General features: G+C 48.0%; 1 protein-coding gene across 1 annotated transcript; it reads left to right on the forward strand.

Annotated features, from left to right (window-relative positions):
• LOC129698450 (deleted in malignant brain tumors 1 protein-like) lies at window positions 1-24105 on the forward strand. The gene is made up of 9 exons (XM_055637595.1): window positions 1-517; window positions 4826-5140; window positions 11816-12130; window positions 12876-13190; window positions 14017-14331; window positions 19388-19702; window positions 20467-20781; window positions 21559-21873; window positions 22633-24105. Exons 1-9 carry the CDS (start codon window positions 238-240, stop codon window positions 22953-22955), a joined length of 2808 nt encoding a protein of 935 aa, XP_055493570.1. The 5' UTR covers window positions 1-237; the 3' UTR covers window positions 22956-24105.
• The last annotated feature ends 1942 nt before the right edge of the window (window positions 24106-26047 follow it).

The raw sequence follows: 26047 nt of genomic DNA on the forward strand, positions 1-26047 counted from the left end.
CAGAGGGTAATGGGTGCATGGACAGAGCTGCCAGAGGAAGTGATTGAGGCAGGTGCAGTAAAAGCAACATTTAAAAGACATCTGGACAGATAAATGAATAAGAAAGCTTTGGCCAGCAGGGTAGCAGCGACCTGCTGGCTACCCTGCTGAAAATCACATGCAATCCTGCTGCAGATTTAACTTTATCCCCCCTCTGTTGCAGGACCGGTGCCCGTCCGTCTGGTGAATGGGAACAACATGTGCTCCGGGAGAGTGGAGGTCTATCATAACTCCACCTGGAGCACCGTCTGCGGCAGGAGCTGGGATATCAATGCAGGGAATGTGGTCTGCAGGGTGTTGAACTGTGGGACGGCCCGGTCAGTAACAACAGCTGCTTCCTACGGAGAGGCCACTGGGAACATCTGGCTAGATGGGGTGAAGTGTAACGGGACAGAGCCTGCCCTCGACCAGTGTCCTGCCAGCCCATGGGGGGTGAATAACTGCACACGCGGAGAGTACGCTGGAGTCTCCTGCTCAGGTGAGTGTGGATGGGGCTGGTACTCTCTCAGCAGGGTGGGCTTCAGGCGGGGCTCGGTGAGGGGGAGCATCCTGCAGCAGCGGAAGGGGAGGGCTTCAGGTGGAGGCCAGTGGGGGGGCTTTCGGAGGGCTAGTATGGGTGTTGTGGGTTGAAGGGTGTGGCCTCTGGAGGGCTTATATGCACATGTGGGCGGAAAGGACTGTTCTTGGGCTAGTCCTGCAGCTGGAGACGGGGTGGCTTCGGGTGGGGGTTGGAGGGAGAAACTCCGTAGCTGAGGGAGGGGCCAGCTTCAGGCAGGGGCTGGTGGGGAGTGCTGCCATGGCCTACTGCTGCCTTGGCCTGCCACTGGGTGGGGGGGGGGGGGGGTGTGGGGGGGGGGGGGGTTGGGATTGTGTGGGCGGGGGTGGTGTGCCCCACTAGCACCTGGCCCTGTCAGCGCCTGGCCCCACCAGAGCCAGGCCCCACCAGAGCCCTGCTCCTTCAATTACCCTCACTTCTGGACTCAGTCACTCAGTCCCTGCTTCTGGACTCACTCACTCACGGCTTCTGGACTCACTCATGGACTCAGCCCGGCCTCCTGGGCTTTATTCTCTTCGCCTCAGTAAATGACAGTGGGTGCCGGAAGGGGCGTTGCCGTCCTGACGACTGACAGGAGAGAGGGCCTATCGGCTGATCTTATGATTTTTAAAACGTCATAACTTTTGAAATATTGCACTGATCGGAACATAAGTAGATGTGCTTGGAGCACAGGAGAACAGCGAGTAAGATGCCAAAAAATCATAGCGCTATCGGTACCATTTTTCGGCAAATTTAAAGACAACTTAAAAACCGGAAGATGACAAAGTTTTAGTTAAGTATAGATAGATAGAACATACTGCATCTGCCATGCATCTGCCCACTCACTAAACCTGTCCAAGTCTCCCGGCAATCTCCTAGCATCCTCTTCGCAGTTCACACTGCCACCCAGCTTTGTGTCATCTGCAAATTTGCTAGTATCACTTTTAATCCCTTCATCTAAAGGTATTATAATAATATTAACTCGACTAAGTGGGACCCGTTGGGTCCCATAATCACACGGGAAAGCTGGTCCCCCAACGCAATATTCCACATCTCCGCCATTGCTGGCCAGTGGGGGGGCTTTCTGGAGTGCTAGCATGGGTGTTGTGGGCTGAAGGGACTGGTTTCCAGAGGGCTAGTATGGACATTGTGGGCCAAATGGAATCTTGGGCTGGCAGCTCAGTCACTCAGACCTGGTAGGCTGGCAGCTCAGTAACAGGCATGGCTGGCTGGCAGCTCAGAAACTGCCAGAAATTCTGCATAAAACAGATGACAGACTCTGTGAGGGAGAAATGGGAGAGGGTGGACAATCAATTTTAGACATTTTCATCTTTTTTTAGATCACAACCATGAAGGATGAAAGTCTATCCTTGTGTGGATATCTGGAGTACTAGTATGGGTGTTATGGGCCTAAGAGACGGGTTTCCAGAGGGCTAGTATGCACATTGTGGACTGAATGGATTCTTGGACTTGCAGTTCAGTGAGTCATGGCTGGTGGGCTGGCACTTCAGTCACTTACAGCTGGTGGGCTGGCAGTTCACTTACTCATAGCTGATGGGCTGGCAGTCCAGTCACTCATGGCTGGTGTGCTGGCAGTTCACTCAGTCATCCTACCCCCCCCCCCCCCCCCCCCCCCACTCTTGCCATTCCCCAGCAAATTCACACACACACACATAAACACCCTACAAACACACACACACACACACACACACACACACACACACACACACACACACACACACACACACACACACACACACACACACACACACACACACACACACACACACACACATCTGAACATTTTATGCTTTATTTCTCAACTTATCCTTGAATCACTACTGATTAAATGTCTAGAAACATCAAAAGACTTTGAAATTAAAACCACCGGCTTCAACTGATGGCGTCACAATGTCTCAGCGAACAGAGATTAGCCTCAATGAAGATTTCATCCTAGTGCTGGAATCTTTCATTCAGGAACAGTTTGAGTTGGAGGTCCACACCTACGTAAGGGCTACGGGTAGGGAGCAGGTGCGAGGGTGGAGCAGACACATTGGGTCTGCACTTGGTCTAGTATATTGTAAATAGTTGCGGCCCCAGCCCCGAGCCTTGCGGCACTTCACTCGCCACTGCGTGCCATTCTAACAGGGACCCGTTTATTCCAACTCTTTGTTTCATGTCTGCCATCCAATTCTCTATCCATGTCAATACCCTACCCCAATACCATGTGCAATAATTTTGCCCACTAATCTCCTGTGTGGGATCTTATCAAAAACATTCTGAAAGTCCAGATACCCGATGTCCACTGGCTCGCCTTCATCCAGTTTACTTGTCACATCCACAAAAAATTCCAGAAGATTAGTCAGTTCCTCTGTGTCCCTAGACCCTCTGTCCTCTAGTACATCCGGAAGATTGCTTGTGTCTTCCATAGAGATGACTGAGCCAAAGCACCTTTTCAACTTCTCTGCCATTTCCTTATTCCCCATAATAATTTCACCTGGTTCTGCCTTCAAGGGGCCCACATTTGTGTTTACTAATCTTTTTCTCTTAACATATCTAAAGAAGCTTTTACTATCCTTCTTTATATTCTTGGCCAGCTTACCTTCGTACCTCACCTTTTAACCTCGTATTGCCCTTTTTGTTACCCTCTGTTGTCCTTTGAGAGTTTCCCAATCCTCTGGCTTCCCGCTACTCTTTGCGATGTTTTAGTTTTATTCCATCCCTATCTTCCATTGTCAGCCACGGTTGCCTCTTATTCCCTTTAGAATCTTTCTTCCTCTTTGGAATGAAATGATCCTGCATCTTCTGGATTATGCCTAGAAATTCCTGCCAATTCTGTTCCAACGTCATTCCTGCCGGTCGACCGTCGTCAGCTCCTCTCTCATGGCTCCATAGCCTCTTTGTTCAACTGCAATACTGACACTTATGATTTAATCTTCTCCCTCTCAAATTGCAGATTAAAATGTATCATATTATGGTCACTACCTCCTAGCGGTTACTTTATCTTGAGTTCCCTTATTAAATCCGGTTCATTAGACAACATTAAATCCAGAATTGCCTTCTCTCTGGTCGGCTGCAGTATAAGCTGTTCTAATAAGAATCCATCTCGGAGGCGCTCTACACACTCCCTTTCTTGGGGTTCAGCACATACCTGATTTACCCAGTCTACCTGCACATTGAAAACTTCCATAACCACAGTGGCATTACCTTTGTTGCATGCCAATTTTAACTCATGTTGCAACTTGCACCCTATATCCAGGCTACTGTTTGGGGGCCTGTAGATATCTCCCATTTGTCTCTTCTTACCTTTACAATTCCTCAATTCTATCCACAGTGACTTTACATTGTCAGTCCCTATGTCACCACTCGCAAGGGACTGAAATTCATCCGTCACCAACAGAACTACCCCACCTCTGCCCATCTGCCAGTCCTTTCTATAGGACATACAACCCTGAATATTCAGTTCCCAGTCCCGATCCTCCTGCAGCCATGTTTCTGTAATCCACACAATGTCATATCAACTAATCTCTAACTAACTTTCTTATACGTTGTGCATTCATATATAATACTTTTTTATCCATTATACACCTTGCCTTTCACATCGATTCCTATTTCTCTTGGCCATACTCTCCTATCCCTTTGTGAGCTTCCTGTCCATTTAATCCTGGTGTCTTTCTCAACTATTCCTCTACTCTTTATTCCGTTAACTCCAGCCTTATTTTTCCAATTTGTCTCCTACGGAGAGGCCACTGGGAATCTTTCCCTTTCATAATTCATGGTGGAAAGTCCATACTTCATTGAAAGTGACACAGAAGTAGATAGGATGTCATTGTAAGCATACGGTGTGATTGCCTCAATGGGTCAGGGTAATGAATATGAATGATGGGACGTCATTGGCAGTTGTATAAAACTTTGGTGAGATGACATTTGGAGAATTGTCTGTAGTTTGTCCCATTACAGGATAGATTCATAGTTATATATATGGTTAACAAAAGTTTCAAGATGTTGACTTGAATAGAGAATATTAGCTATTAGGATATTGTGGGGAAATTCAGAGTGTTTTCTCCAGATCACCGGAGGCTGAGGTGTTACCAGATAGAAGTGAATGACGTTTCCTCGACCATTATCTGTCCCACTCACCTCTCACTGCCAGCATCGTCATATTACACAGTCGAAACTGTCACTTTGTTAATTCTCAGCACCATTTGAGAAGTTATGTCTAATTTCATCCTCATCCCCCCTTTGTTGCAGGGCCGGTGCCTGTCCGTCTGGTGAATGGGAACAACATGTGCTCCGGGAGAGTGGAGGTCTATCATAACTCCACCTGGGGCATCGTCTGCGGCAGGAGCTGGGATATCAATGCGGGGAACGTGGTCTGCAGGGTGTTGAACTGTGGGCCGGCCCGGTCAGTAACAACAGCTGTGTCCTACGGAGAGGCCACTGGGAACATCTGGCTGGATGGGGTGAAGTGTAATGGGACAGAGCCTGCCCTCGACCAGTGTCCTGCCAGCCCATGGGGTGTGAATCACTGCACACGCGGAGAGTACGCTGTAGTCTCCTGCTCAGGTGAGTGTGGGTGGGGCTGGTACTCTCTCAGCAGAGTGGGCTTCAGGCGGGGGTCGGTGGGAGGTCGCATCCTGCAGCAGCGGAAGGGGAGGCCTTCATGTTGGGGACAGAGGGGTTTATTTCTGGACGGCTAATGTGGGTGTTGTGGGTTGAAGGGAGTGGCCTCTGGAAGGCTAGTATGCACACTGTGGGCAGAATGGACTGTTCTTGGGCTAGTCCTGCAGCTGGGGACGGGGTGGTTTCTGGTGGGGGCTGGAGAGAGCATTCTGTAGCTGAGTGAGGGGTCAGCTTCAGACTGGGGGGGGGGGGGGCTGGGGGGGGGGGGGAGGGGGGGGGAGGGGGGGGGGGGGGGGAAGAGTGCCCCTGGCTTCTGGACTTACTCATTCCCGCGTTCTGGACTCACTCATTCCCGGCTACTGGACTCACTCACTCTCGGCTTAGAAATTTCATATTCTGGGGCAATATGAAATTTCCCCAACTATTAATATCCCACCCTGTCTATAAATGCTGGAGTCTCCAGTTCAGTGGAGTGTGGGTGGTGAGGCAAGGTTGCAAACCTTCTACAGAACTTTTGTTGTATATTTGTGCTCTCATCCCTCCAGACTTATCATCTTGGTTTGCTGCTTGTTTCACTGTCTTGCTGTGACTATAGAACTCCAGAATGTAGGGGATTACATTTGTCTTTTTCATGTGCGCCTCTAATGAAATATAGGCATGTTTAAGGATTCAGATCAGTGAATGAAGAAGAACAATTCAGATTACAAACCACTATCTTTATTAAAAATAAATCCGAAACAAAGTTTAAAAGCAACGGCTTATGTCTTTTAAATGTCACTTTAGCATCTGCCTCCACCACCACATCTGGCATTGCGTGCCAGGCACCCTGTGTGAAAAAGAACAAGCCCCGTATATCATTCTTTTCAGTGATATGACTACAAGTGCTGTCTGTACGGAGTTTGCACGTTCTCCATGTGATCACGTGGGTTTTCTCCGGGTGTTCTAGTTTCCTCACACACTCCAAATACATGCAGGTTTGTAGGTTAATTGGCTTCTAGTGTGTAGAACAGGACTATTGTATAGGCAATCGCTGGAGATGTGGACAGTGGACTGAAGGACCTTTTTCCTTGCTGTATCTCTAAAACTAAAAACTAAAACTACATTGGGAAAGTGGGCCAAGGACCGGCAGATGGAGTTTAATTGTGACAAGCGCAAACTGATGCATTATGGGAAGGTAAAGCAGAGAACAATTTACAGAGTAAATTGCAGGGCCCTGGGAATGTTTGTAGACACAGAGACCTAGGGCTACAAGTACTCGATTCCTTGAAAGTAGCAACACAGACAGACAGGGTGGCGAAGAAGGCATTTGGCATAATTGCCTTCATTGGTCAGGGCTTTGACTAGAGAAGGTGGGAGGTCTGAATGTAGCTCTATAAGGCTTTAGTTTGAACAGTTTTGTAGTATTCTGTTATATTCTGGTTCGCTCCATTACAGGAAAGACGTGGACGCTTTGGAGAGGGAGCAAAAGTTCACCAAGAGGCTTTTAGATAGGCAGATGAATATGGAGGGAATAAGAATATGGACCATGTGCAGGCAGCGGAGAATAGCTTATCTTGACATCACATTTGGGCACAGGCATTGTGGGCCGATGGACCTGTTCTGATGTACGTCATGTATTGTGTGTTGTCTGGTAGTTCAAAGTGTGCAGAAAAGATTCAGGAGGATTTTACAAGGATTTACAAGGGTTTGAGGTATAGGGAGACACTGGATAAAATAAGAGAAGTTAATAGATGGCAAACAGGAGGATAGAGCAGGGCAACTGGCCCTTCAGCCCACCGACTCTGCACTGATCATCACCCATTCACTCATACTAATCTCAGATCACTCTTCACACATTCCCGTCAACTCCCCAGACTCCCACCCTTATTGACACACTCGGGAAATTAACGGCAGACAATTAACTCAATTAGCTGAGATATGAGAGAGAATTGGAGCATCCGGGGGGAAATTCATGCAGATCAGAGGGAGTGGAAAGTCCGGATAATCTGGAGCGAAGGGACTAGGGTCTGAAAGAGGTTCATAAAATCACAAGGGGCCCAGATAACATGGACATCACAACATATGTGTGGGAAGGAACTGCAGATGTTGATTTAAACCGAAGATGGACACAAAAAGCTTGTGTAACTCAGCGGATCAGACAGTCTCTCCAGAGAACAGGAATAGGCTTCGGTTCGTGAACCGTCTTCTGACTGAAAAAGGGCCTCGACCTTAAAAATCACCTGTTCCTTCTCACCAGAGATGCTGTCTGCTCGCTCAGTTATTCTGGGTTTTTGAGTCGATCACAAATATATGCCCCAGGTCATGAGAGTGGGATGACATAGAGGGCACAGGTTGGAGGTGAAAGGGAAAAGACTTAATAGGAACCTGAGACGTAACACACAGAGGGTAGTGGGTGCATGGACAGAGCTGCCAGAGGAAGTGGTTGAGGCAGGTGCAACAAAAGCAACATTTAAAAGACATTTGGACAGATAAATGAATAGTAAAGCTTTGCAGGGATATGGACAGAATTCAGGGAAAGGGACTGGCGTAGAGGGAGCATCTTGGTCTGTTGGGTGACTTGAGCTGTGTTGTGTCCTAGAGTCACCACTAGAGGGCTCTGCCTCGAGATGAATGTTTCCTAAGGTGGGTCCCTGGGAGATGTGCAGGGGTTTTGCAGCAGCCATGTTAGGCTTGTAATAAACACACTTCGGGTTTGTACACCAAGTGTAGATTGTGAATTATTTAGCCCTCGAACACAACATCTGGCGACGAGGATGGCTGGTTTAACACTCGCTGCACCATCTCCATTCTTGGAAACTCGAGGAGAGCCTCCAGTACCATGGATATGCTGGTATGAATGTTTCAAGACTTACCTGATCGCAAGTGGCCTGGACGGGGCGGCCATTTTGGACATTCGCCACAGAGCGATTCTGCTGCATTGCCTCGGAACGGAGGGACAGCGAATCTTCGCGCTGCTCGACAGAGTGAGTACAGTACTGCTGTTAACGCACTGGGCAAATATTTCGTGTGCTGATAGAATGATACCGGTTTCGCCAGCGGTCACAGGGACAGGGCGAACTGCATTGATAGCACTGCCTGCAAAGTGCAATTTTGGAGCACTGACGGATGTGCTGGTGAGAGACCAGCTGATCGAAAAGACTTTGGTCCAGCGGATTAGAGAGCGCCTTCTCACGGAGGATGATGCTCTCACACTCGAAAAGGCACAAGCGTTAGCTGTGCAAACTGAAAGTGCCATGCATAACGTCGAGGTGCTCAAACAACAGCAGATGGCATGCTCGGAGGGAGCATTTAGTCCTGCATCCTGTCAGATGAACACAGCACCAGTGCAGGACATTCAGAGGCAACCAAGACACGGTCGCTCAAACAAGCAGTGTCCGAATTGTGGCCGGACACACGCTCCCGGGGAATGTCCAGCGTACGGTAAACGATGCAACGCGTACTCAAAGCTAAATCATTTAGAGAAAGTATGCCGGTCATCAAAGGAGAAGGCGTCATCGGTCTGCCAAGTAGATGATGCATCTCCGGGTGGACACGATGTATATTCCATAAAGGACAGCGCTGACCAGGATGTTCGGTCAGCAGGGACTTTCAAAGACTGCAAGGTCGAGATCACTGGACCTCGGTCTGGCTCCTCATAGATGTGGGGGCAAAGGTTTTAATTTTGAGCGTTGACCTCTACAAAAGGTACTTTTTGGTTTACCCACTTACTTCCCTGAGGGACACTCTTCACGCTTATGATGTTTTAACACTACCCACAAGAGGGCTAGTGACCATTCCTGTTTGCTACAAAGGAGTTAAGCTTGATAGCTTCACATTCTACATCGCAGAAGGAAAGAGTCTGATGGGAGTCAATTTGTTTGACCAACTAGTGTTCAAGCTTCAGGGATTCAACCAGCATGAACATCAATGTGATCAGTGACGCAGACCATGGACATGTGTACCCCCTCTCTTTTCTCGGGTTTTGGGATAGTTAAAGGGTACTGCCACGCACGTCGTGTAAACACATCAGTCCGGCCCGTTTCACAACGTCTACCATTTTCCGTTCGCGTGGAAATCTCAACAGAACTGAAACGACTCGAAAAGGATGGTATCATTGAGCGCAACGATTCATCCCCTTGGATATCGAATCTGGTCATCGCACAACGCAAGAACGGTGAACTCAGGCTGTGCATCGATCTCAAAGCGGTCAACAAAGCCATTATTTCAGACAAATACCCTCTGCCAACAATACAAGAGCTAGCTGCATCGTTCCACGGTTCAATGGTGTTCGCAAAACTGGACATGCACCAAAGCTACCTTCAGGTACCACTAGCAGAATGCAGTCGGCATTTGTCAGCATTCATTACACATGAAGGAGTATTTCAGTACCGTAGGATGCCGTATGGACTGTGCTCAGCGCCCAGCGCATTTCATAAAAACGTGGCATCAGTTCTGACAGGCATTGACAGAGCACTCAATCTCCTCGATGATGTCGTGGTCCATGGAAGCGACAAAGAGGAACACGACCGACGACTGCATGCAGTGTTAGCTCGTCTCGCGCTACACAACTTGACGTTCAACGCAGTAAAATGCACATTTACAGCATCCGAGATTGACTTTCTTGGGTACAGAGTGACAGCATCTGGAGTTGAGCCTACTCAGGACAATGTCCAAGTCATTAGCGTGATCCCTGCCCCAACTAACATGAAAGAGTTAGCATCATTTCTAGGCACCACCAACTTCTACCGCAAGTTTGTGCTGCAGTACGCGCAGATCGCAGAACCGCTACAGAAGCTGTTACCGAAGGACACACAGTGGGAAAGGACTGATGAGCTGGACTTCGCGTTCAACACGCTGAAAGACAAAATAGCATCTCCGCCTATTCTCACACACTTCGCCCCAAGTGCGGAAACGTACGTCAGAACAGATGCTTCCGATATAGCGATCGGAGCAGTGTTCTTGTAGAGTATCGTTGGGAGCGAACGACCGATCGCATTTGTGTCCCATCCCTTGACTGCCACATGACGCAAGTACTCCATCGGGGAACGCGAAGCATTAGCGTGCATCTAAGCGTGTGAATACTGGCACGTATACCTATACAGGAGACCATTCACTCTCCGTACAGATCACCTAACGCTAACTACGTTGTTGGACACGTCAAGCTCAGGACACCGTCTGCTCAGGATCTACAGATGTTCCGATCGCCTTCACCAGTACAACTTCAAAGTAGAATACCTCGCAGGTTCACACAATCGCATCGCAGACATGCTCAGTTGCGTCTCAACGGCGGCACCCGCAAGCACAAGCGATAGCGACGCTTTAAGCGACATCGACAAATACGTTCTTGCGGTAATTTTGCACGAGAAGGCTAATCTTGTTAGGGAGAGCTGAAACCGCACACTGCAAATCATCTGCCAATATCTCAGGACAGACTAGCCGAAGGAGATGGCAGTAGAAGATCGCGTAGAAGATTTCGTAAAAAATTGTGAAGCATGCACAATTAGTGAGAAAGAAACAAGACCATGTCCTGCCCCTCTTCAGCCAATCCCATGGCCGGACAAACCATGGAGGCACTTGCAACTCGATATCTTTGGAGAGGTGCAAGCTGCGCCAAGAAGCCAGCGGTTTCTACTTGTAGTACACGATCTCCACAGCAAGTGGCCTGAGATCGCAACTACTTTCTCAGTCACGACAAGATCGATCATCATGATCCTCGAAAAGCTGTTCACTAAGTTGGAACTGCAGGAGGTCAAAACGACGGACAACGGCCCTCAGTTCATATTTGAACAGTTCTCCACTTTCCTCGCGAGCTACGACATTCAACACTGGGTACGAATCAGCAGCCCTAACAGACAACATAAGCTTGCAACTGCCCTCTCCAAGCCGATACAGTTGAAACGGAGATTCGGCGAGAACGCGTACCTCCTCCAAGATAACACCAGATGGAACACGAGGCGTCTAATTGCAACTAGACAGGGACAGGAAGAAGACGAATTGGACACTTTTCCTTTCCCAATATCCAATCAAGACAGTAATTGTGGTCAGCATACAGCAGAGCACACAGCAGAGCAGTCTATTCCCGCTCAACGCTCTCAGCGACAGAGGAGACTTCAAAATCTGTAGGATTATCAGCTGTGAAGCCTTAAGCGTTATGTGCACCGAGCTGTTATGTTGGACTGATTGCATATGGACATATTTTGGTGGGTAACGGGACTTACCCACTTACCAAGAACTTTCGTTTATAAGGAGGGAAATGTGTTGTGTCCTAGAGTCACCACTAGAGGGCTCTGCCTCGAGATGAATGTTTCCTAAGGTGGGTCCCTGGGAGATCTACAGGGGTTTTGCAGCAGCCATGTTAGGCTTGTAATAAACACACTTTGGGTTCTGTACACCAAGTATAGATTGTGAATTATTTAGCCCTCGAACACAAGCTGAAGGGCCTTCTCCTGTGCAGTGCGACACAGAGTCTGTTGGGGGTGGTAGTCGAGGTTTGTGGAAGACTCGGGTTTTGTAGGGTGGTCTTGCTCTCGAGTGGCTGTGCAGCATCCGCCTGTCACCTGCGCTGTGAGGAGCGGAGAGCGACCTGCTGGTTACATGCAATCTTGCAGCAGATTTAACCTCATCCCCCCTATGTTGCAGATCTGCTGCCCGTCCGTCTGGTGAATGGGAACAACATGTGCTCCGGGAGAGTGGAGGTCTATCATAACTCCACCTGGGGCACCGTCTGCAACAGGAGCTGGGATATCAATGCGGGGAATGTGATCTGCAGGGTGTTGAACTGTGGGACGGCCCGGTCAGTACCAACAGCTGTCTCCTACGGAGAGGCCACTGGGAACATCTGGCTGGATGAAGTGACGTGTAACGGGACAGAGCCTGCCCTTGACCAGTGTCCTGCCAGCCCATGGGGGGTGAATAACTGCACACACGGAGAGTACGCTGAAGTCTACTGCTCAGGTGAGTGTGGGTGGGGATGGTCCCTCCTTGAGGAATTTTACATTGAAACTCAAAGTGATGTTATCCATAGATAAAGACAACATGAAAATGAAGTTGTGGGCAGTGAGGGAGGTTGTGAACGGATGCTGCGGGATATAGATTAGTTGGGTATTAGAGCAGAGAAATGGCAGATGGAGCATAAATGTACAAGAACGAAGTGATGCATTGCAAGAGACCAAATACACCCGGGAAGTACACAGTAAATGGCAGGACCCTCAGGAGCAGTCATATACAGTGATAGCGTGGGTTAACAAGAGCTTGTTGAGGATGTTGCCTCCAATGAAGAGTATTTGTTACATGGAGATTGTGGATGAATGTGTAGCTTTTTCTCTGAAGCGCAGATGCTGATGGGTGACTAGGTGGAAGAATATGAAATGTCCTCAACTATTAAAGTCCCACTCTGTCTAATCCATTCCCCTCTCACTCCTGGCACCACGTCATATTACAGTCTCACCTCGCCTTTCACCAGTCTCAGAAGCTTTTCTTGACTTGATTCTGAATCTAACCTCATTCCCTATCTTGCCGAGGTAAGACAGGGATGGTTTAAAGGAAATTTAAGAGGTAGCCAGATCTTTATTCCTGAGATGGATTTGTCGATTTCCAGGGGGTACATGTTTAAGGTGAGAAGGAGAAGGATTAAAGGAGAGTTATGAGGTGAGTTCTGAGATCTTGACTCTAATTTCAACCTCATTCCCCTCTGTTGCAGGTCCGGTGCCCGTCCGTCTGGTGAATGGGAACAACATGTGCTCCGGGAGAGTGGAGGTCTATCATAACTCTACCTGGGGCACCGTCTGCGGCAGGAGCTGGGATATCAATGCGGGGAACGTGGTCTGCAGGGTGTTGAACTGTGGGCCAGCCCGGTTAGTAACAACTGCTGTATCTAACGGAGAGGCCACTGGGAACATCTGGCTGGATGGGGTGAAGTGTAACGGGACAGAGCCTGCCCTCGACCAGTGTCCTGCCAGCCCATGGAGGGTGAATAATTGCACACACGGAGAGTACGCTGAAGTCTCCTGCTCAGGTGAGTGTGGGTGGGGCTGGTCCCTCCTTGAGGAGTGGGTTTCATTGCTCCGGTCAGGAATTTTACATTGAAACCGAAAGTGATGTTATCCATAAATAAAGACAACATAAAAATGAAGTTGTGGGCAGTGAGGGAGGTTGTGAACGGATGCAGTGGGATATACATTGGGAAAGTGGGCCAAGGACCGGCAGATGGAGTTTAATTGTGACAAGTGCAAACTGATGCATTATGGGAAGTTGGGTATTAGAGCAGAGAAATGGCAGATGGAGCTTAAATGTACAAGAACGAAGGGATGCATTGCAAAAGACCAAATGCACTCAGGAAGTACACAGTTAATGGCAGGACCCTCAGGGGATTAATGTACAGGGATAGTGTAGGATAACCAGAGCTTGTTGAGGATGTTGCCTCCAAAGAAGAGTATTTGTTAACTGGAGATTGTGGATGAAGGTGGAGTGTTTTCTCTGAAGCACAGATGCTGATGGGTGACTAGGTGGAAGAATATGACATTTCCTCAACTAATATCCCACCCTGACTAATACACTCCCCTCTCACTCCTGGCACCACATCATATTACACAGTCTCACCCTCCCCTTTCACCAGTCTCAGAAACATTTGTTGACTTGATTCTGAATCTAACCTCATTCCCTATCTGGCCCAGGTAAGACAGGGAAGGTTTAAAGGAGATTTACGAGGTACTCAGATCTTTATTCCAGGGATGGATTTGTCCAATACCAGAGGGCACAGTTTTAAGGTGAGAAGGAGAAGGTTTAAAGAAGAGTTTTGAGAACTTGACTCTAATTTCAAGCTCATTCTCCCTCTGTTGCAGGTCCGGTGCCCGTCCGTCTGGTGAATGGGAACAACATGTGCTCCGGGAGAGTGGAGGTCTATCATAACTCCACCTGGGGCACCCTCTGCAGCAGGAGCTTTGATATCAATGCGGGAAACGTGGTCTGCAGGGTGTTAAACTGTGGGACGGCCCGGTTAGTAACAACTGGTGCATTCTACGGAGAGTCTACTGGGAACATCGGGCTGAATGGGTTGAAGTGTAACGGTTCAGAGCCTGCCCTCGACCAGTGTTATGCCAGCCCATGGGGGGTGAATAACTGCAACCACAGTGAGGAGGCTGGAGTCTCCTGTTCAGGTGAGTGAAAGTGGTGAGGCAAGGTTGCAAACCTTCTACTGAACTTTAGTTGTATATTTGTGCTCTCATCCCTCCATTCTTGTCATCTTGATTTACAGCTTGGTTCACTGTCTTGCTGTGACTATAGAACTCCAGAATGCAGGGGATTACATTTGTCTATTTCATGTGCGCCTCTAATGAAATATAGGCATGTTTATGGATTCAGATCAGTGAATGAAGAAGAACACTTTTTCCTCGCTGACTCTAAAACTAAAGCTAAAACTACATTGGGAAAGTGGGCCAAGGACCGGCAGATAGAGTTTAATTGTGACAAGTGCAAACTGATGCATTATGGGAAGTTAAAGCAGAGAACAATTTACAGAGTAAATTGCAGGGCCCTGGGAAAGTTTGTAGACAGAGAGACCTAGGGCTACAAGTACTAGATTCCTTGAAAGTAGCAACACATACAGACAGGGTGGCGAAGAAAGCATTTGGCACAATTGCCTTCATCATTCAGGGCTTTGACTAGAAAAGGTGGGAGGTTTTGAATGTAGCTCTAAAAGGCTTTAGTTTGACCACTTTTGTAGTATTCTGTTATATCCAGGATCGCTCCATTACAGGAAGGACGTGGAAGCTTTGGAGAGGGAGCAGAAGTTCACCAAGAGGGTTTTAGATAGGCAGATGGATATGGAGGGAATAAGAATATGGACCATGTGCAGGCAGAGGAGAATAGCTTATATTGACATCACGTTTGTGCACAGGCATTGTGGGCCGATGGACCTGTTCCGATGTACGTCATGTATTGTGTGTAGTCTGGTAGTTCGAAGGGTGCATGAAACGTATAAGCATGGAAATAAACAAGATGGATCTGAGGGAGCGGCAGTGAGGGAGCGGCCTTATGAGTAAAGTGTGAGTCTTTGGCTCGATAGTCTTCGGCGAGGAGGCTGAGGAGAGTAGGCTGAGTTGAGGACGCTACGCATAAAGCTCGAGAGGACGGAGCGTGGTGAGCACATGTCAGGGCAGATGAGACAGTGTGAGGCTTGCAGAATGTGGGAGCCCAGGGACACAGATGAATCCTCTGGCTGCTACATCTATGACAAGTGCATCCAGCTTCAGCTCCTAAAGGACCGTGTTGGGGCACTGGGGAAGCTGCTGGATGACCTCGGGGCCATTCCAGAAAACGAGAGTGAGGTAGTCATGCCGAGGATACAGGAAGGACCAAGGTGTGTGTCGGAGAGGAAGGGTGGAAATCATGGAGTGCAGTAGACTCGGGTGGCTGTGCCTAAAGAAAACAGGTACGCCCTCTTGTGAACTGTCCGGGGAGTCGATGTATCCAGTCCGAGCGGCGGACACGTTGGTGGCTCCAATCCTAGAGATGGGACTCGACCGGCGAGACCGACGTCGGGCAGAGCCCAAGTGGTGGGTGACTCCATTGTCCGAGGAGTGGACGGGAGATTCTGTGGAGGCAGACGAGATACGAGGATGGTCTGTTGCCTCCCTGGTACCAAGGTTCAGGATGTCATGAACCGAATTCAGAATATCCTCGATAGAGAGAGAAGGTGAACAGCCAGCAGTAGTCGTGCACGTAAGCACAAATGAAATTGGGAAGAAGAGGAAGGAGGTTCTCCAACATGAGTTCAGAGAGTTGGGAAGTAGACTGAAATGCCAGACTTCTAGGGTGGTTATCTCTGGACTGCTTCCGATACCTCGTGGTATTCCGGGAAAATCAGGTTGGTACTGGACCCGAAGAAAGGGACACAGAGTGCCTTTGTGATGGATTCTTTGAACAGCTTGTATTGGAGCCTACCAGGGAGAAGGCAATTCTGGATTTAGTGTTATGTAATGAACCGGATTTGATAAAGGACCTCGAGGTTCATAAGTCATTAGGAGGCAGTGACCATAACATGGTCAGGTTTAATCTACATTTGGAGAGGGAGAAGGGTACATCGGAGGTGTCAGTGTTACAGTTGAATAAAGGGGACTATGGGGCCATGAGGGAGGAGCTGGCCAAAGTTGACTGGAAAGATACACTAGCAGGGATGACAGTGGAACAAAAATGACAGGTATTTCTTGGAATAATACAGAAGGTGCAGGATCAGTCATTCCTGAGAGGAATAAAGATTTCAAGGGGAGAAAGGGACGACCATGGCTGACAAGGGACGTCGGGGACGGTATAAAAATTAAAGCGAAGATGTATAACGTAGCAGAGATGAGCGGGAAGCAAGAGGATTGGGTAATGTTTAAAGAACAACAGAAGATAACCAAAAAGACAATACGGGGAGAAAAGATGAGGTACGAAGGTAAGCTAGCCAAGAATATAAAGCAGGATAGTAAAAGCTTCTTTAGGTATGTGAAGAGGAAACAATTAGTTAAGACCAAAGTTGGACCCTTAAAGACCGAAAAAAGGTGAATTTATTATGGGGATCAAGGAAATGGCAGATGAACAGGTACTTTGGATCTGTCTTCACTAAGGAGGAGACAAACAATCTTCCTGATATAGTAGTGGCCAAAGGGTCTGGGGTGACAGAGGAACTGAAGGAAATCCACATTAGGCAGGAAATGGTGTTGGGTGGACTGATGGGTCTGAAGGCTGATAAATCCCCAGGGCCTGCTGGTCTCCATCCCAGGGTAGATAAGGAAGTGGCTCTAGAAAAATCGTGGAAGCATTGGTGAGAATTTTCCAATGTTCTATTGACTCAGGATCAGTTCCTGGATTGGAGGGTAGCTAATGTTATCCCACTTTTTAAGAATGACGAGAGAGAGAAAACAGGGAATTATAGACCAGTTAGCCTGACATCGATGGTGTGGAAGATGCTGGAGTCAATTATAAAAGATGAGATAGCCGAACATTTGGTTAGCAGTAACGGGATCGGTCCGAGTCAGCATGGATTTACGAAGGGGAAATCATGCTTGACTAATCTTCTGGAATTTTATGAAGATGTAACTAGGAAAATGGACAAGGGAGAGCCAGTGGATGTAGTGTACGTAGACTTTCAGAAAGGATTTGATAAGGTCCCACTAAGGAGATTAATGGGCAAAATTTGGGCACATGGTGTTGGGGGTAGAGTGCTGACATGGATAGAGAAGTGGTTGGCAGACAGGAAACAAAGAGTAGGGATTAACAGGTCCCTTTCCGAATGGGAGGCAGTGGCTAGTGGGGTACCGCAAGGCGCAGTGCTGGGACCGCAGCTATTTACAATATACATCAATGATTTGGATGAAGGGATTCAAAGTAACATTAGCAAATTTGCAGATGACACAAAGCTGGGTGGCAGTGTGAATTGTGAGGAGGATGCTATGAGTGCAGGGTGATTGGACGGGTTGGGGGAGTGGGCAGATGCATGGCAGATGAAGTCTAAAGCGGATAAATGTGAGGTTATCCACTTTGGTAGCAGTAACAGGAAGGCAGATTATTATCTAAATGACATCAAGTTGGGAAAAGCGGAAATACAACGGGATCTGGTGGTCCTTGTACATCGGTCAATGAAAGTAAGCATGCAGGTACAGCAGGCCGTGGCATGTTGGCCTTTATAACAAGACGAATCGAATATAGGAGCAAAGAGGTCATTCTGCAGTTGTACAGAGCCCTAGTGAGACCACACCTGGAGCATTGTGTACAGTTTTGATCGCCTAATTTGAGGAAGGATATTCTTGCTATTGAGGGAGTGCACCGTAGGTTTACAAAGTTAATTCCCAGGATAGCGGGACTGTCATATTCTGAGAGAATGGAGCAGCTGGGCTTGTACACTCCGGAGTTTAGAAGGATGAGAGGGTATCTCATTGAAACATATAAGATTGTTAAGGGTTTATACACGCTAGAGGCAGGAAATATGTTCCCGATGTTGGGGGAGTCCACAACCAGGGGCCACAGTTTAAGAATAAGGAGTCAGCCATTTAGAACGGAGACGATAAACACATTTTCTCACAGAGAGTGGTGAGCCTGTGGTGGAGTCAGGTTATCTGGATGCTTTCAAGAGAGAGCTAGATAGGGCTCTTAAAGATTGCGGAGTCAGGGGATATAGGGAGAAGGCAGGAAAGGGGTACTGATTGGGGATGATCGGCCATGATCACATTGAATGGTGGTGGTGGCTCGAAGGGCTGAATGGCCTACTCCCGCACCTATTGTCTATTGTCTATTGAAAAGATTCAGGAGGATTTTACCAGGAGTGAAGGGTTTGAGTTATAGGGAGTCACTGGATAGAATAAGAGAATAATAATAGGAGGTAAACAGGAGGATAGAGCAGAGAAACTGGCCCTTCAGCCCACAGACTCCGCACTGATCATCACCCATTCACTCATACTAATCTCAGATCTCAGATCACTCACCACACATTTCCGTCAACTCCCCAGACTCCCACCCTTATTGACACACTCGGGGAATTAACGCCAGACGATTAACTCAATTAGCTGAGATATGAGAGAGAATTGGTGCATCCGGGGGGGAAATTCATGCAGATCAGAGGGAGTGGGAAGACCAGATAAGCTGGAGTGAACGGACCAGGATCTGAAAGAGGTTCATAAAATCACAAGGGGTACAGATAACGTGGACATCACAACATATATGTAGGAAGGGACTGCCGATGTTGATTTAAACCGAAGATGGACACAAAAACTTGTGTAACTCAGCGGATCAGACAGCCTCTCTAGAGAACAGGAAATGGTTTCCGTTCGTGATCCGGCTTCCGACTGAAAAAGGGTCTCGACCTTAAAAATCACCTGTTCCTTCTCACCAGAGATGCTGTCTGCCCGCTGAGTTACTCTGGCTTTTGGTGTCAGTCACAATATATGTCCCTGGGCATGAGAGTGGGACGACATAGAGGGCACAGGTTGAAGGTGAAAATGCAAAGATTTAATAGGAACCTGAGACGTAACACACAGAGGGTAATGGGTGCATGGACAGAGCTGCCAGAGGAAGTGATTGAGGCAGGTGCAGTAAAAGCAACATTTAAAAGACATCTGGACAGATAAATGAACAAGAAAGCTTTGGCCAGCAGGGTAGCAGCGACCTGCTGGCTACCCTGCTGAAAATCACATGCAATCCTGCTGCAGATTTAACTTTATCCCCCCTCTGTTGCAGGACCGGTGCCCGTCCGTCTGGTGAATGGGAACAACATGTGCTCCGGGAGAGTGGAGGTCTATCATAACTCCACCTGGAGCACCGTCTGCGGCAAGAGCTGGGATATCAAAGCGGGGAACGTGGTCTGCAGGGTGTTGAACTGTGGGCCAGCCCAGTTAGTAACAACTGCTGTCTCCAACGGAGTGGTCACTGGGAACATCTGGCTAGAGGGGGTGAAGTGTAACGGGACAGAGCCTGCCCTCGACCAGTGTCCTGCCAGCCCATGGAAGGTGAATAATTGCACACACGGAGAGTACGCTGAAGTCTCCTGCTCAGGTGAGTGTCGGTGGGGATGGTCCCTCCTTGAGGAGTGGGTTTTCATGCTCGGGTCAGGAATTTTACATTGAAACCGAAAGTGATGTTATCCATAAATAAAGACAACATGAAAATGAGATGAAGTTGTGGGCAGTGAGGGAGGTTGTGAATGGATGCAGTGGGATATAGATTAGTTGGGTATTAGAGCAGAGAAATGGCAGATGGAGCTTAAATGTGCAAGAACGAAGTGATCCATTGCAAGAGACCAAATGCACTCGGGAAGTACACAGCAAATGGCAGGACCCTCAGGGGAATTAATGTACATTGATAGTGTAGGTTAACAAGAGGTTGTTGAGAATGTTGCCTCCAATGAAGAGTATTTGTTACATGGAGATTGTGGATGAATGTGGAGTGTTTTCTCCGAAGCGCAGATGTTGTTGGGTGACTAGGTGGAACAATATGAAATTTCCTCAACTAGTAATATCCTACCCTGTCTAATCCACTCCCCTCACTCCTGTCACCACGTCATATTACACACTCACCTCCCCTTTCACAAGTCTCAGAAGCTTTTGTTGACGATTCTGAATCTAACCTCACTCCATATCTGGCCCAGGTAAGACAGGGAAGGTTTAAAGGAGATTTATGAGGCAGTCAGATCTTTATTCCTGGGATGGATTTGTCAAATTCCACAGGTTTAAGGTGAGAAGGAAAAGGTTTAAAGGAGAGTTATGAGGTGAGTTTTGAGAACTTGACTCTAATTTCAACCTCATCCCCCTCTGTTGCAGGGCCGGTGCCCGTCCGTCTGGTGAATGGGAACAACATGTGCTCCGGGAGAGTGGAGGTCTATCAAAACTCCACCTGGGGCACCGTCTGCGGCAGGAGCTGGGATATCCATGCGGGGAACATGGTCTGCAGGGTGTTGAACTGTGGGACGGCCCGGTCAGTACCAACAGTTGCATTCTACGGAGAGGCCACTGGGAACATCTGGCTGGATGGAGTGAATTGTAACGGGACAGAGCCTGCCCTCGACCAGTGTCCTGCCAGCCCATGGAGGGTGAATAACTGCACACACGGAGAGTACGCTGGTGTCTCCTGCTCAGGTGAGTGTGGGTGGGGATGGTCCCTCCTTGAGCAGTGGGTTTCATTGTTCGGATCAGGAATTTTACATTGAAACCGAAAGTGATGTTATCCATAAATAAAGATAACATGAAAATGAGATGAAGTTGTGGGCTGTGAGGGAGGTTGTGAATGGATGCTGCGGGTTATAGATTAGTTGGGTATTAGAGCAGAGAAATGGCAGATGGAGCCTAAATGTACAAGAACGAAGTGATGAATTGCAAGAGACCAAATACACCCGGGAAGTACACAGTAAATGGCTGGACCCTCAGGAGCAGTCATGTACAGTGATAGCGTAGGTTAACAAGAGCTTGTTGAGGATGTTGCCTCCAATGAAGAGTATTTGTTACATGGAGATTGTGGATGAATGTGTAGCTTTTTCTCTGAAGCGCAGATGCTGATGGGTGACTAGGTGGAAGAATATGAAATGTCCTCAACTATTAAAGTCCCACTCTGTCTAATCCATTCCCCTCTCACTCCTGGCACCACGTCATATTACACAGTCTCACCTCGCCTTTCACCAGTCTCAGAAGCTTTTCTCGACTTGATTCTGAATCTAACCTCATTCCCTATCTAGCCCAGGTAAGACAGGGATGGTTTAAAGGAAATTTAAGAGGTAGTCAGATCTTTATTCCTGAGATGGATTTGTCGATTTCCAGGGGGCACAGGTTTAAGGTGAAAAGGAGAAGGATTAAAGGAGAGTTATGAGGTGAGTTCTGAGAACTTGACTCTAATTTCAACCTCATCCCCCTCTGTTGCAGGTCCGGTGCCCGTCCGTCTGGTGAATGGGAACAACATGTGCTCCGGGAGAGTGGAGGTCTATCAGAACTCTACCTGGGGCACCGTCTGCGGCAGGAGCTGGGATATCAATGCGGGGAACGTGGTCTGCAGGGTGTTGAACTGTGGGATGGCCCGGTTAGTAACAACTGCTGTATCTAGTGGAGAGGCCACTGGGAACATCTGGCTGGATGGGGTGAAGTGTAACGGGACAGAGCCTGCCCTCGACCAGTGTACTGCCAGCCCATGGGGGGTGAACAATTGCACACACGGAGAGTACGCGGAAGTCTCTTGCTCAGGTGAGTGTGGGTGGGGATGGTCCCTCCTTGAGGAGTGGGATTCATTGCTCCTTTCAGGAATTTTACATTGAAACCGAAAGTGATGTTATCCATAATTAAAGACAACATGAAAATGAAGTTGTGGGCAGTGAGGGAGGTTGTGAACGGATGCTGCGGGATATAGATTAGTTGGGTATTAGAGTAGAGAAATGGCAGATGGAGCTTAAATGTACAAGAAAGAAGGGATGCATTGCAAAAGACCAAATGCACTCAGGAAGTACACAGTTAATGGCAGGACCCTCAGGGGCATTAATGTACAGGGATAGTGTAGGATAACAAGAGCTTGTTGAGGATCTTGCCTCCAAAGAAGAGTATTTGTTAACTGGAGATTGTGGATGAAGGTGGAGTGTTTTTTCTGAAGCACAGATGCTGATGGGTGACTAGGTGGAAGAATATGACATTTCCTCAACTAATATCCCACCCTGACTAATACACTCCCCTCTCACTCCTGGCACCACATCATATTACACAGTCTCACCCTCCCCTTTCACCAGTCTCAGAAACATTTGTTGACTTGATTCTGAATCTAACCTCATTCCCTATCTCGACCAGGTAAGACAGGGAAGGTTTAAAGGAGATTTACGAGGTAGTCAGATCTTTATTCCAGGGATGGATTTGTCCAATACCAGAGGGCACAGTTTTAAGGTGAGAAGGAGAAGGTTTAAAGAAGAGTTTTGAGAACTTGACTCTAATTTCAAGCTCATTCTCCCTCTGTTGCAGGTCCGGTGCCCGTCCGTCTGGTGAATGGGAACAACATGTGCTCCGGGAGAGTGGAGGTCTATCATAACTCCACCTGGGGCACCGTCTGCAGCAGGAGCTTTGATATCAATGCGGGAAACGTGGTCTGCAGGGTGTTAAACTGTGGGACGGCCCGGTTAGTAACAACTGGTGCATTCTACGGAGAGTCTACTGGGAACATCTGGCTGAATGGGTTGAAGTGTAACGGTTCAGAGCCTGCCCTCGACCAGTGTTATGCCAGCCCATGGGGGGTGAATAACTGCAACCACAGTGAGGAGGCTGGAGTCTCCTGTTCAGGTGAGTGAGGGTGGTGAGGCAAGGATGCAAACCTTCTACTGAACTTTAGTTGTATATTTGTGCTCTCATCCCTCCATTCTTATCATCTTGATTTACAGCTTGGTTCACTGTCTTGCTGTGACTATAGAACTCCAGAATGCAGGGGATTACATTTGTCTATTTCATGTGCACCTCTAATGAAATATAGGCATGTTTATGGATTCAGATCAGTGAATGAAGAAGAACACTTTTTCCTCGCTGACTCTAAAACTAAAGCTAAAACTACATTGGGAAAGTGGGCCAAGGACCGGCAGATAGAGTTTAATTGTGACAAGTGCAAACTGATGCATTATGGGAAGTTAAAGCAGAGAACAATTTACAGAGTAAATTGCAGGGCCCTGGGAAAGTTTGTAGACAGAGAGACCTAGGGCTACAAGTACTAGATTCCTTGAAAGTAGCAACACATACAGACAGGGTGGCGAAGAAAGCATTTGGCACAATTGCCTTCATCATTCAGGGCTTTGACTAGAAAAGGTGGGAGGTTTGAATGTAGCTCTAAAAGGCTTTAGTTTGACCACTTTTGTAGTATTCTGTTATATTCTGGTTCGCTCCATTACAGGAAGAACGTGGAAGCTTTGGAGAGGGAGCAGAAGTTCACCAAGAGGCTTTTAGATAGGCAGATGGATATGGAGGGAATAAGAATATGGACCATGTGCAGGCAGAGGAGAATAGCTTATATTGACATCATGTTTATGCACAGGCATTGTGGGCCGATGGACCTGTTCCGATGTACGTCATGTATTGTGTGTAGTCTGGTAGTTCGAAGGGCGCAGAAAACGTATAAGCATGGAAATAAACAAGATGGATCTGAGGGAGCGGCAGTGAGGGAGCGGCCTTATGAGTAAAGTGTGAGTCTTTGGCTCGAGAGTCTTTGGCGAGGAGGCTGAGGAGAGTAGGCTGAGGAGAGGACGCTACGCATAAAGCTCGAGAGGACGGAGCGTGGTGAGCACATGTCAGGGCAGATGAGACAGTGTGAGGCTTGCAGAATGTGGGAGCCCAGGGACACAGATGAATCCTCTGGCTGCTACATCTATGACAAGTGCATCCAGCTTCAGCTCCTAAAGGACCGTGTTGGGGCACTGGAGAAGCAGCTGGATGACCTCAGGGCCATCCGGGAAAACGAGAGTGAGGTAGTCATGCCGAGGATACAGGAAGGACCTAGGTGTGTGACGGAGAGGAAGGGTGGAAATCATGGATTGCAGTAGATTCGGGTGGCTGTGCCTAAAGAAAACAGGTACGCCCTCTTGGGAACTGTCCGGGGAGTCGATGTATCCAGTCCGAGCGGCGGACACGTTGGTGGCTCCAATCCTAGAGATGGGACTCAACCCGCGAGACCGACGTCGGGTAGAGCCCAAGTGGTGGGTGACTCCATTGTCCGAGGAGTGGACGGGAGATTCTGTGGAGGCAGACGAGATACGAGGATGGCCGGTTGCCTCCCTGGTACCAAGGTTCAGGATGTCATGAACCGAATTCAGAATATCCTCAAGAGAGAGAGAAGGTGAACAGCCAGCAGTAGTCGTGCCCGTAGGCACAAATGAAATCGGGAAGATGAGGAAGGAGGTTCTCCAACATGAGTTCAGAGAGTTGGGAAGTAGACTGAAATGCCGGACTTCTAGGGTGGTTATCTCTGGACTGCTTCCGGTACCTCGTGGTATTCTGGGAAAATCAGGTTGGTACTGGACCCGAAGAAAGGGACACAGAGTGCCTTTGTGATGGATTCTTTGAACAGCTTGTATTGGAGCCTACCAGGGAGAAGGCAATTCTGGATTTAGTGTTAATATTTGATAAAGGACCTCGAGGTTCATGAGTCATTAGGAGGCAGTGACCATAACATGGTCAGGTTTAATCTACAATTGGAGAGGGAGAAGGGTACATCGGAGGTGTCAGTGTTATAGTTGAATAAAGGGGACTATGGGGCCATGAGGGAGGAGCTGGCCAAAGTTGACTGGAAAGATACACGAGCAGGGATGACTGTGGAACAAAAATGACAGGTATTTCTTGGAATAATACAGAAGGTGCAGGATCAGTCATTCCTGGGAGGAATAAAGATTTCAAGGGGAGAAAGGGACGACCATGGCTGACATCAGGCCGTCGGGGACGGTATAAAAATTAAAGCGAAGATGTATAACGTAGCAGAGATGAGCGGGAAGCAAGAGGATTGGGTAATGTTTAAAGAACAACAGAAGATAACCAAAAAGACAATACGGGGAGAAAAGATCAGGTACAACGGTAAGCTAGCCAAGAATATAATGCAGGATAGTAAAAGCTTCTTTAGGTATGTGAAGAGGAAACAATTAGTTAAGACCAAAGTTGGACCCTTAAACACCGAAAAAGGTGAATTTATTATGGGGATCAAGGAAATGGCAGATGAACAGGTACTTTGGACCTGTCTTCACTAAGGAGGAGACAAACAATCTTCCTGATATAGTAGTGGCCAAAGGGTAAGGGGTGACAGAGGAACTGAAGGAAATCCACATTAGGCAGGAAATGGTGTTGGGTGGACTGATGGGTCTGAAGGCTGATAAATCCCCAGGGCCTGCTGGTCTGCATCCCAGGGTAGATAAGGAAGTGGCTCTAGAAATCGTGGAAGCATTGGTGAGAATTTTCCAATGCTCTATTGACTCAGGTCAGTTCCTGGATTGGAGGGTAGCTAATGTTATCCCACTTTTTAAGAATGACGAGAGAGAGAAAACAGGGAATTATAGACCAGTTAGCCTGACATCGATGGTGTGGAAGATGCTGGAGTCAATTATAAAAGATGAGATAGCCGAACATTTGGTTAGCAGTAACGGGATCGGTCCGAGTCAGCATGGATTTACGAAGGGGAAATCATGCTTGACTAATCTTCTGGAATTTTATGAAGATGTAACTAGGAAAATGGACAAGGGAGAGCCAGTGGATATAGTGTACCTCGACTTTCAGAAAGGATTTGATAAGGTCCCACTAAGGAGATTAATGGGCAAAATTTGGGCACATGGTGTTGGGGTAGAGTGCTGACATGGATAGAGAAATGGTTGGCAGACAGGAAACAAAGAGTAGGGATTAACAGGTCCCTTTCAGA

Source organism: Leucoraja erinacea, chromosome 6 (genome assembly GCF_028641065.1).
Source record: "Leucoraja erinacea ecotype New England chromosome 6, Leri_hhj_1, whole genome shotgun sequence".
NCBI classification, from domain to species: domain Eukaryota; kingdom Metazoa; phylum Chordata; class Chondrichthyes; order Rajiformes; family Rajidae; genus Leucoraja; species Leucoraja erinaceus.

What these genes read in the sequence shown, in the direction of transcription:
- LOC129698450 (XM_055637595.1), top strand. Translation starts at nt 238, where the DNA reads ATGTGCTCCGGGAGAGTGGAGGTCTATCATAACTCCACCTGGAGCACC. An exon ending in CGCTGGAGTCTCCTGCTCAG is followed by an intron (nt 518 to 4,825) that starts GTGAGTGTGGAT and finishes CCTTTGTTGCAG; the next exon opens with GGCCGGTGCCTGTCCGTCTG. An exon ending in CGCTGAAGTCTACTGCTCAG is followed by an intron (nt 12,131 to 12,875) that starts GTGAGTGTGGGT and finishes CCTCTGTTGCAG; the next exon opens with GTCCGGTGCCCGTCCGTCTG.